Source organism: Selaginella moellendorffii, unplaced genomic scaffold (assembly GCF_000143415.4).
Source record: "Selaginella moellendorffii unplaced genomic scaffold, v1.0 SELMOscaffold_12, whole genome shotgun sequence".
In the NCBI taxonomy this organism is placed as follows: domain Eukaryota; kingdom Viridiplantae; phylum Streptophyta; class Lycopodiopsida; order Selaginellales; family Selaginellaceae; genus Selaginella; species Selaginella moellendorffii.
In genome coordinates this window covers 1,770,913-1,780,374 of record NW_003314273.1, presented here as the reverse complement: position 1 = coordinate 1,780,374, position 9,462 = coordinate 1,770,913, and the positions used below count along the sequence as shown (strand labels likewise).

Here is a 9,462-nt window from a genome sequence, read left to right as displayed (position 1 = left end):
CCTAGTGCAAGAAAACCCGGAATGTAGCCACATACATTGGAGTCAATCCCGTCGCCATTGGTGCTAATGGCTTGTTGGCTTGGCGCAGCACCTTGGAGTGTCAGGGGAAGCACTGGAAGCAAGGCCATCGGTTGGAATGTCCCAGAAAGGTTGTGGTCAGCAGAGACAAGAGAGAGCATGCCTTGTGTGCTCTTGACGGAACCCTTGCCAAGCCAAAGAAGGTGGGCTTTCCTCCTTCCCAGTTTCCCCCCTATCTTGGTCTCGCTAATAGAGAGCTGCCACAGATTTTATTCCCGTACAGGGACTTCCTCAAGTTTTTTAGCTGCAACATTTCCAAGGTGCCTTGCGGATTGATCAACTGCGGCAACAGGTATGTGTCTGTGTGTGTGTGTGTCTGTGGAACGGATCTAATCTTGCGATCCTCTCCCCGTCAATGCCTGCAGTTGCTACGCGAATGTGGTGCTGCAGTGCCTAGCCTCCACCAGGCCGCTAGCTGCTTATCTTCTGCATGGGATGCACCAGGAAGCTTGTGAGGTGTGCAACTTTACCGACGAGTTTCTGACTGTGCGTTCCCAGGTCAGCGGGAGGGCTGGTGTTTTATGTGCGAGCTGGAGGACCACGTCCAAAAGGCATTCAATAACCAGATGCCCTTCTCCCCTATCAAGATCTTGTCCAGGCTGAGGAGCATAGGGAACAGCCTCGGTTACGGCAGGCAAGAGGATGCTCATGAGTTTATGCGGTGAGCTTGCTCGTTGGTGTCGTTGGTGTGTTTTTAACTCCCGAGGCACACAGGTTGGCCGTGGATTGCATGCAGAAGATTTGTCTCGACGAGGCTGGGGGAGAGACCACTCTGGATGCCCGCACTCAAGAGACAACGCTTATTCAGCACATATTTGGTGGATACCTCCAGTCCCAGGTGCGCCTCGCTCGCCTCAGCCTCGTGGCGCAGATTTGCTGATGCGCTTGGTTGCTCTTGTCCTGCCTAGGTGGTGTGTTGCCAGTGCCAGCAGCGGTCGAATCTGTACGAGAACATGTTGGACCTGAGCGTGGGTATTCAGGGGAATGTGGAGTCGTTAGAGGACGCGCTCAAGCAGTTCACGTCCCCCGAGTGGCTGGATGGCGACAACAAGTACAGGTGCGACCGGTAAGTTTCTCGATAAGCTCTCTCTTTGCAAAGCTTACCCGCCACATTCCACCACCCCAACCAGCTGCAACGCTTATGTTCGGGCAAAGAAACGCCTGTCAGTTCACGAAGCACCCAACATACTGACCATCGCCTTGAAGCGTTTCCAGGTACCTCTCTCTCTCTCTCTCTGCTCGTCCGCCTCGCGATATCACTCTGCTGTGTGCAGGGCGGAAAGTTCGGTAAGATCAACAAGAAGGTCACCTTTCCTGAAGAGCTGGACATGGTCCCTTACATGTCCGGCACGGTGGATACTCCCCCAGCATACGAGCTCTATGCGGTGGTTGTGCACGTGGACATGCTCAACGCGTCCTACTTTGGGCACTATGTGTGCTACGTGCGAGCTGGCAACGGGGCGTGGTTTAAAGTCGATGACAGCAAAGTGAGTCGGCGTTGGAAGTTTTGAGTGTGCATTTCTGCTGTTATAACACAAAAACTGCCACATAGGTGAAGGAGGTAGACCAAATCAGGGTCATGTCCCAGAAAGCCTACATGCTACTCTACCGCCGGTAAGCCCCTGCGCGCTGATATGCATTCAAGCTCAGCAAGCTCAAGCTTTCAGGTCATCACCACGGCCACGGCCCGTCGTGGATGGCGCCGCAACGCCGTCGACGTCCGATTCAAGGGGGAGCTGCCGCGAGGAGGTGACAACAGCTCACAACCAGCCGGGCAGCCCAGTCAAGAGCAGGGAAAAGGTGATAGCCTCCCGCACGGGGACGAAGCAGGTATTGTTAGAGTCGTCAGACAGCTCCCTTGAATCTGGGTTTGCGAATCATATGATGAATGGGACGGCGCAGAGGGCTGGCAAGAGGAGGTGGCAGCAGGCGCACGCGAGTCGACAAGGCGGTCATAGGTCGCCATGCTCGTGCACTGATGACGCCTGCTGCTCTTCCGCCGTCCCCAAGCCAGATGAGGAGCAAGAGCAAGCTGCTGCGTATGAGTCGCCGGACAGGGAAGGAGTGGGGGATGCCATGGAATGTAGCCTCTTTCAGAGCAGCATTACGTCAGAAGACGTGCAAGTACATAACACGGACAACTTAACGCTAGTAAGCGACGGCGGTGGTGGTGGCCATGGGAATGGGGGGGTTGACGGGCAAAGAAGCCAGGATAAGCGGCCACGGACCGGCACTGCTAGTGATGATTGGTCGCCTCGGCGCCCGTTTGTGGGCGGCCTAGATTATTTGACAAGGCCTGACGACGAGGAGCTCCTCGTAGCTCCTGATAGTCTTCCTGCAACAGCTTTAGCAGGTTTGAGCGAGAATTCCAGGTCCATGTTGAGACGAGGCTTTTTGAACAGACCATAGCCATGGTCTCTTGTTTTGCCCCCTTTTTTTCTTTCGTCGCTAGTTCCTTGGAATATTGAAACCGAGTTGAGGAGTTAAGTCGCCTGAGATGAGCAGAAGGTGGTGGACAGGAGCACATAGCCCGTTGCCCCCGCGGCAAAGGCACCACCTCGGTGTGCAGCTCGAGCCGCAATCTCCGGCTCACCATGCAACTTGCACGCAGCCAGCAGTGCTGTCCACGCGATCCCCATGTCATCGTCATCGCCAGCGGCACAACCACGGACCAGATCCTCAACCAGCTCCTCCGCTTGCCGCAGCTGCCTGCTCCGCCCCAGCGCATCCACCATGCAGCAGTAGTGCTGGATGCTTGCTTGAATGCAATAGTTTGAAACCATGCTCCGGAAGCACTGGCGCGCTGCTTCCACCATCCCTCGCTGGCTCAACCCAGCCAGGACACAGCTGAAGGTGGCACCATCGGGCTCCGCGTCACCTTCCAGGCTCATGCTTCTCAGCACTGCGTCAGCAGAGGCACAGAGCCCCGCATCGGTATACGCTGCAATCATCCCTGTCCATGTCGCCGCATCCCTACGCTGCATGGCGTCAAATATCCTCCTCGCACTTGCTGCATGGCCGTTGAGCGCGTACGCCTGGATCATGGCATTGCACGACACAAGGTCCCGCTGTGGCATCCCGTTAAACACAGCCTCCGCTTCCTCCAGATGACCCCTGGCGTGAGCCAGAGCCGCGAGGAACGAGCTTTGTGACGCTACGCAGTGGCAAGGCATCCGACAAAAGGTGTGCCTGGCTGCGCCGACATGCCCGTTGTGGCTGTATCCACCCAAGAGCGTGTTCCATGACATGCAGTCCCGTGTCGCCGCACCGTCAAAGGTAAGCTTGGCTTGTGCCACCCTGCCCTCACGGGCATATGCTGCCGCCATGGCGTTGCAAGCCACCACATCCCGGTGCGGCATACTGTCGAACACCTGTTTTGCAGAGTCGACACGCCCACACTTGGACAGGCCCGTCATCAGTATCGTGCACGAGCTCGCATCCCACCGTGGCATCCGGTTGAAGCAGCTCGCGGCTGCGTTGACGCCGTTGGGCGCAGACGCCGTGGTAAACACCACAAGGATGGCGTTCCAAGAAGCCATGTCCTTGTGGGGCATCCCGTCAAACAACCGAGCCGCATGGCTGGTGCTCACGGGCGTGTTGCCTTTGGCATGGCTCCTCAGCAGCGCGTTCCACGCCGTGGTGTCGTGGCTGGCCATCTTCGCAAATGTGGCCTCTGCGTCGCCCGTGGCACCAGCATGGGCGAAAGCCAGCAGCATGGACGTCCAGGATATCACGTCCCTCTCAGCCATGGTGTCAAAGACGCGCTTGGCATCGTCGGGCCGCTCGCGCCGGCCGTAGACTCCAACCATGGCATTCCACGAGGCCAGGTCGTGCTGGGGCATCACCCGGGAAAACACGTCCAGCGCCTCATCCCCGCGGTCCTGCTGCTGGTCGGCCCCAATCGCGCGGAGCAGCGAGTTGCAGGCGACGATGGTCCTCGCCGGCATTGCCCGCAGCGTGCGTGCAGCGCTAGCCACATCCCCGCTGCGGGAGAGGGCACTTACCCGCGCACTCCAGGCCACGACTCCCCAGCTGGGCATCCTGGAAAAGATCCACTCCGCCACCTCCATGCAGGCGGCCTTGTGGTAGCCGGTCATGAGGCATGTCCATGACACCGCGTTCCTCAACTCCATCCTGTCGAAGACGGCCCTGGCGTGCACATGATGCCCGTTGTGGGCATACGCTGCCATGAGGGCATTCCAAGACACGACGTTGGGCTGCTCCATTTGTGCAAACACCGCCTCCGCAGCGCTGCAGCTTCCGCATTTGCCATACATGGCCACCACAAGGTTGCAGACGTACGTGCTGCTGCCGCCCGCGCAGCTCTTGTGGAGGCTTTCCAGCTCCAATGGCGTGCTGCACCGCTTGATGAGCTCCCCAACCGCGTGCTCCCGACAATAGGTGAGGCGGCGTCGCCAGGCCATGACCGAAACGAGACATTGGGGCGAGGTTTTTGTTTAGGGCTTGTGGGTGGGTGAGGACGATGTCGGGCATGGGCGATGGCTACGTCGGGACGGCGCAGGACGCCGCTCGCATCCGGCGCCTGGAGAAGCAGCGCGAAGTGGAACGGAAGCGCATCCAAGACCTCAAGAAGAAGTCGGCTGAAGGGCAGGGTGGGCTTCTGCAGTTCGGCTCCGGGACATCAGAGGTGACTTCTGTTTGCTCTCTTTTCCCCTCATTACCGGAGCTCGCCGCCACAGATTCTGGAGAGCGCCTTCAAGAAAGAGACTGTTGGGCTTGTCACCAGGGAGCAGTTCGTGGAAAAGGTAGCTGGCCTGTTTCATCACTTTGTTTCATTTGCGTGCCACTGCAGAGGGTCAACTTGCGCACCAAGATAGAGGAGGAGGAGAAAGAGAAGCTGCAGAAGCTTGCTCAAGAGTAAGCCCACATCCCGTCTTTGTGGCCGTGTGTCCGAGTCCAACTGTGTTGCAGGGAAGAGGAACGTCAGCTCCAGAAGAGGAAAAAGAGACGAGCGAAAGGCCCTTCCCGCCTGTCGTTTGCGGACGAAGTCGATGGTGACACCGATGAAGACGAAAACGGCAGCGCTGGTATGGCTTTGGCAACTTCGGTCAAGTCCCCTAATGCATGAGCCGTGGCAGATGAACGGAAAAAGAAGAAGCTGGGCAAGTTCGGCAAGAATCCGTCCGTGGAGACAAGTTTCTTACCTGACAGGTATTGCTTTCACTTCGTACTCTAGGGCCGTCTTTGTTTTGTTGGGTGGATCGACTGCTAACGCGTTCTCAAGGGGGCGGAGGATGATTATTCAGGGAGCGTGAGGCGGATGAGCAAGCAGAACGCGAACGCCTTCGCAAGCAGTGGATCCAAGAGCAGACACGCATCAAAAGTAAGCGATGTGGAACTTTGCATATGGTAACACCCGCCCCTGTGTAGATGAGCCGCTAGAAATAACATACAGCTACTGGGACGGAGCGGGGCACAGGCGAGTCATTCAAGTGCGCACCTCGTCTCGATATTACCCTTGCTGACTGCAGTTTCTCCTTGGCCAGGTGCGAAAGGGCGATACAATTGCTGAATTCCTACGGGCTGTCCAGCAGCAATTGGCGTCTGAGTTCCGTGAGATCCGAACTGCATCTGTTGAGAACCTGCTCTACGTGAAAGAAGATCTGATCATACCTCATGTACGTTTCCTTCCAGTTGTTGCCACTTGTTCAAGTTTTTCCCCACCTTGTTTGACAGCAACACAGCTTCTATGAGCTCATCACCAACAAGGCCAGAGGAAAGAGCGGCCCGGTAAGCCCATGGGTGTCTTTGTCATGACTTGACGCCCATTTGTCTGTGGATGATAGCTCTTTCATTTTGATGTTCACGAGGACATACGCACAATCGCTGACGCCACAATTGAGAAGGACGAGGTACCTTGTGTATATCGGTTTTGTATGCCGGTTGGTGACGCTTGTGCTTTGTGCAGTCCCACGCTGGTAAGGTTGTGGAGCGGCATTGGTATGAGAAGAACAAGCACATATTTCCTGCCTCGAGGTGGGAGATCTATGATCCCACAAAGAAGTGGGAGCGCTACACCATTCACGGAGACTAGGATTGGTTTTGTTTGAGACTTTGAAAAAACAATTTATAGTTGTTGCCCTAGCATCGGATAGAGAACTAGAATGGGCGACGAGTACCAAGTGGTGGTGGTCGCGGGAGGCAGCTCAAAGGATCTCTTCCCTCTTGTGTCCAAGGTAGTCCATTTTACCTGCCGCGGTGACTCTCTGCTTACATTTCCCCGTCTTGGAAGGATGTCCCTAAAGCCTTGCTGCCCATCGGCAACAGGCCCCTACTCTCCTATGTCTTGGACCTTTTGGAGGATAGCAATCTCAACAACGTGAGCGTGGTGAGTTAGCCTCTGCACTTTGTTGCGCGCCCTTATGTGTGTGTCTCTGCCCAAGGTGGTCGCGGGCCATGAGTCCGGTGTTAGAGTCGGCAGCTGGATAGCGGAGGCTTATCACGATCGCCTGCAAGTGGAGGTGAGCTGTGTAATTGGCAGCTTCATTGTCATTCACTGGGCGGGCAGGTTTCCACGGTCTCGGAAGAAAGTGGGACAGCGGATGCCCTTCGCAGCGTGGCTCATCGGCTCAGTAGCGAGAATGTCATGGTAAATGTTGCCAGAGGTGGCCAGTGGTTTGCTCACTATAAGCGTGTAGGTTGTTAGCGGCGACATGGTATGCGATGTACCACTGGGAGCCATTGCATCATCTCACAAGAGGCAACGAGCAGGGCTGACTGCTCTTTTGTGTCCGCGCACTCCAGGCGAGGGATGTGAGGCCAGTGCTGGCGGTGTAGGCACCAAAGAAAAGGCCAAACAACTGGCTGCTGCCGATGTCATTGGCCTCGACTCTGCCCGCCACCGTTTGCTCTACGTGGCTTCCGGCTCACAGCTAGGAAAGGAAGTTAAAGTTCCGCTGTGCTTGATGAGAGAAGCTGGCCAGGTTAGTATGTTATAGTATATTAACGCACGGGAGCTAACTTTGTCACTGTTGCCCAAGGTCGAACTTCATACTGACCTTTTGGACGCGCACCTTTACGCCTTCAACAGGTTTGGTTCAGCGCAGCTAGATTCTTTCTTCTTATCCCATACAGAGAGCTTATGCTCGAGGCACTGGAGAGAAACGAAAAATTCAAAAGCATAAAAAGGGACCTGGTTCCTCACATTGTGCGGTCTCAGCTGGTTCGTATTTACATAGATGCTCGATAATCTTCACTTACGCTTTCTCTTCAAGAAACATGGAAGGGTGGAGGGCACATTATCATGCTCTGCTTATGTAGCTGGAAAGGCTAGATATTGCGCGCGGGTAAACACTATAGAAGCGTATGGCGACATAAACAGAGACGTGAGTCAAATGCACCCGGAATTGATTTGTGCACTGACCGCTCTCTAGGTTGCAGGAGACGCGATATACCTCACCGGATACACGGTATCTGGCATGAACAACGTAATTCACCCGAGTGCTCAAACGGGTGCCAAGACGGCTGTAAGATGCCTTCAAATTGTTACTCCTTATATGCTGATTTCAATTTTACAGATTGGACCGCAATGTATAATTGGCGAAGGTTCGGAGCTTGGGGAGAAATGCAGCGTCAAGAGATCTGTTGTTGGACGCCACTGTAGAATTGGATCCAATGTCAAGGTTGTTTTTTTCTTTTTCTTTTTTTTCTTTTTTTTTTGTTTTGAGCCCGGTTTGTGTCCAGGTCATTAACTCGGTTGTGATGAATCATGTAACCCTGGAAGACGGATGCTTGGTACAAAATTCAGTGATTTGCAGTAATGTTCATCTCCAAGAGCGTGTCACCCTCAAAGATTGCCAGGTGAGGGACCACAATGCAACGCTTATGGATCACAGCTTATAAGTCTGTTGTGTAGGTGGGCTGTGGCTACGTCATTGGTGTGGGTGCCGAGCATAGAAGCGAGGCATTAGCAAAGAAGGAAAAGGTATGACTGGTACTAGTATTTCTTAGGCTAAAACTCTTCAAAATGTTGGCACCAAATTCAATAGCAAAAAGAGGATGTTTGTATACTGCTTATTCAAAAATTATACTTGTTCGTGCAACAGAGCTGGGGTCTAAATGCTAATGAGTAACTGTATTATTATTATCTTGCTTGGTGGTGTGATGTGATAGAAATATACATTCCAGATGCCCATCAACTATCAGTTCCTTCAATAGTTATTGAAATGAGGTCTTATAGGATTGCTTTATGTAACAAAGAAATTACATTTTTCTGGGAAAATAATTCATAACATCCTATGGTCCAAAAGGGAGTCATGCAGCTTTACCATCAGTCTATATGTTAAGTTGGGCTGTGTGAGTCAGAATAGGAACCATAATGACAATGTTTATGGTGCCCAACATTTGTTTATGCAACTGAGCATATTCAGCTTTCTGTCTACTGTTCTCATCTGGGGAATGTGTTTACTGCTGGGTAAGCTGTAACTTCTTTAATACCTTTTCTCCTTATCTGTGTTTTAGAGATGATTGATGCATTTGTCTATTCGAGCTAGGAACAACAATGATGCACTTGACTGATTCCCATGAAGTACTGCACCTTCTGATTCTATATAGGTTTTACCTAGCATTAGTTGATTTCTGTAACTGGCATCTTGCGTATAGGGAGCAATAATTGCAGTTCTTTAGCATTATATACTCAAAACAAATTTAGGAATGTATTTGTGAATCAAAATAACTAGCAGATCTTGTCATGTTTGCTGTGCTGCATATAAATACTTTAAACATCGCAGCATGTTGAAAAGCACAACTTACTTTCTCTACCTATAACTATAAGCACTTGATTTCAGATCAACCCTGAAAGTGTAGCGCATGTGATTATGGGATAAGATTTGGATATACTGTCACCGTGGATCCTTGGAACCTTGGGGGATAAATGGGGATAAAATAGCCACTAAGGCCTCTTTTATCAAGCAATTGCCCCTTTTTTAGTTGGCTTAAAGGGAGAGAGATAAGGTGTGCTACAGTTAGTATCAGAGAAAATGACACGGGTTCGATTCCCATTGATTAGTGCCTCCCTTGAGCAAGGTATATTCCTACCCCTAAATTTGAAATCGTACGTATTAGGCATCCATGTGTACGTCCTTCCTCTTGTGTGGAGTATCCACGGACGAAGGTATCCACTGTGGGACTACGGTACGGGTGGATGACTAGTTGCCTCACATGGAATAGCTGATCTACACAATGGAAGGATTGGTAAATGGAGGTGTTAGTTCCCTTTGGCTCAGTAGGGGTTGCTAGTCAATAGTCAATGAAGACATTGACATCTCTGATACCAAATGTAGCGCACGTGGTTTTGACCTTTTATCCTATGGTGATTTACCATAAGATAACACCACGAAGCGGAACTTAAACCCTCTTTATGCC

General features: G+C 52.6%; 4 protein-coding genes across 4 annotated transcripts in view; 3 read left to right on the top strand and 1 right to left on the bottom strand.

Moving 5' to 3' along the window:
- Positions 1-2,565, top strand: part of LOC9659708 (ubiquitin carboxyl-terminal hydrolase 18) — a 2,934-nt gene extending 369 nt beyond the window's left edge. Inside the window, exons 2-11 of the mRNA XM_024674485.1 lie at positions 6-221; positions 285-370; positions 444-529; positions 577-739; positions 793-916; positions 987-1,144; positions 1,209-1,293; positions 1,353-1,565; positions 1,631-1,692; positions 1,746-2,565. Coding sequence (XP_024530253.1) covers positions 6-221; positions 285-370; positions 444-529; positions 577-739; positions 793-916; positions 987-1,144; positions 1,209-1,293; positions 1,353-1,565; positions 1,631-1,692; positions 1,746-2,487 — 1,935 coding nt within the window. The 3' untranslated portion in view covers positions 2,488-2,565. The remainder of the gene's footprint in view (positions 1-5; positions 222-284; positions 371-443; positions 530-576; positions 740-792; positions 917-986; positions 1,145-1,208; positions 1,294-1,352; positions 1,566-1,630; positions 1,693-1,745) is intronic.
- On the bottom strand, positions 2,562-4,502 carry LOC9660598 (pentatricopeptide repeat-containing protein At1g56690, mitochondrial). The gene has a single exon (XM_024674484.1). It carries the CDS (start codon positions 4,500-4,502, stop codon positions 2,562-2,564), a length of 1,941 nt encoding a protein of 646 aa, XP_024530252.1.
- A 16-nt stretch (positions 4,503-4,518) lies between these two features.
- Positions 4,519-6,183, top strand: LOC9660597 (protein XAP5 CIRCADIAN TIMEKEEPER). Its single transcript, XM_024674542.1, has 11 exons — positions 4,519-4,726; positions 4,779-4,844; positions 4,892-4,956; positions 5,011-5,126; positions 5,178-5,250; positions 5,346-5,422; positions 5,470-5,531; positions 5,586-5,717; positions 5,776-5,829; positions 5,886-5,951; positions 6,008-6,183. The coding sequence occupies exons 1-11, from the start codon at positions 4,562-4,564 to the stop codon at positions 6,131-6,133; spliced, it is 1,002 nt and encodes a 333-aa protein (XP_024530310.1). The 5' UTR covers positions 4,519-4,561; the 3' UTR covers positions 6,134-6,183.
- LOC9659707 (translation initiation factor eIF-2B subunit gamma) lies at positions 6,184-8,113 on the top strand. The gene is made up of 12 exons (XM_024674541.1): positions 6,184-6,275; positions 6,332-6,427; positions 6,483-6,560; positions 6,608-6,688; positions 6,738-7,022; positions 7,080-7,129; positions 7,174-7,261; positions 7,314-7,424; positions 7,473-7,565; positions 7,617-7,721; positions 7,783-7,899; positions 7,955-8,113. Exons 1-12 carry the CDS (start codon positions 6,204-6,206, stop codon positions 8,027-8,029), a joined length of 1,251 nt encoding a protein of 416 aa, XP_024530309.1. The 5' UTR covers positions 6,184-6,203; the 3' UTR covers positions 8,030-8,113.
- Positions 8,114-9,462: the final 1,349 nt, after the last annotated feature.

Excerpts from the sequence above, each read along its gene's own strand:
- LOC9660597 (XM_024674542.1), top strand. The coding sequence starts at position 4,562 with ATGTCGGGCATGGGCGATGGCTACGTCGGGACGGCGCAGGACGCCGCT. Across the intron at positions 4,957-5,010 it reads CTGCAGAAGCTTGCTCAAGA|GGAAGAGGAACGTCAGCTCC; the intron begins GTAAGCCCACAT and ends ACTGTGTTGCAG. Across the intron at positions 5,127-5,177 it reads AGACGAAAACGGCAGCGCTG|ATGAACGGAAAAAGAAGAAG; the intron begins GTATGGCTTTGG and ends GAGCCGTGGCAG.
- LOC9660598 (XM_024674484.1), bottom strand. The coding sequence starts at position 4,502 with ATGGCCTGGCGACGCCGCCTCACCTATTGTCGGGAGCACGCGGTTGGG.
- LOC9659707 (XM_024674541.1), top strand. The coding sequence starts at position 6,204 with ATGGGCGACGAGTACCAAGTGGTGGTGGTCGCGGGAGGCAGCTCAAAG. Across the intron at positions 6,276-6,331 it reads TCTTCCCTCTTGTGTCCAAG|GATGTCCCTAAAGCCTTGCT; the intron begins GTAGTCCATTTT and ends CCGTCTTGGAAG. Across the intron at positions 7,722-7,782 it reads GAATTGGATCCAATGTCAAG|GTCATTAACTCGGTTGTGAT; the intron begins GTTGTTTTTTTC and ends GTTTGTGTCCAG.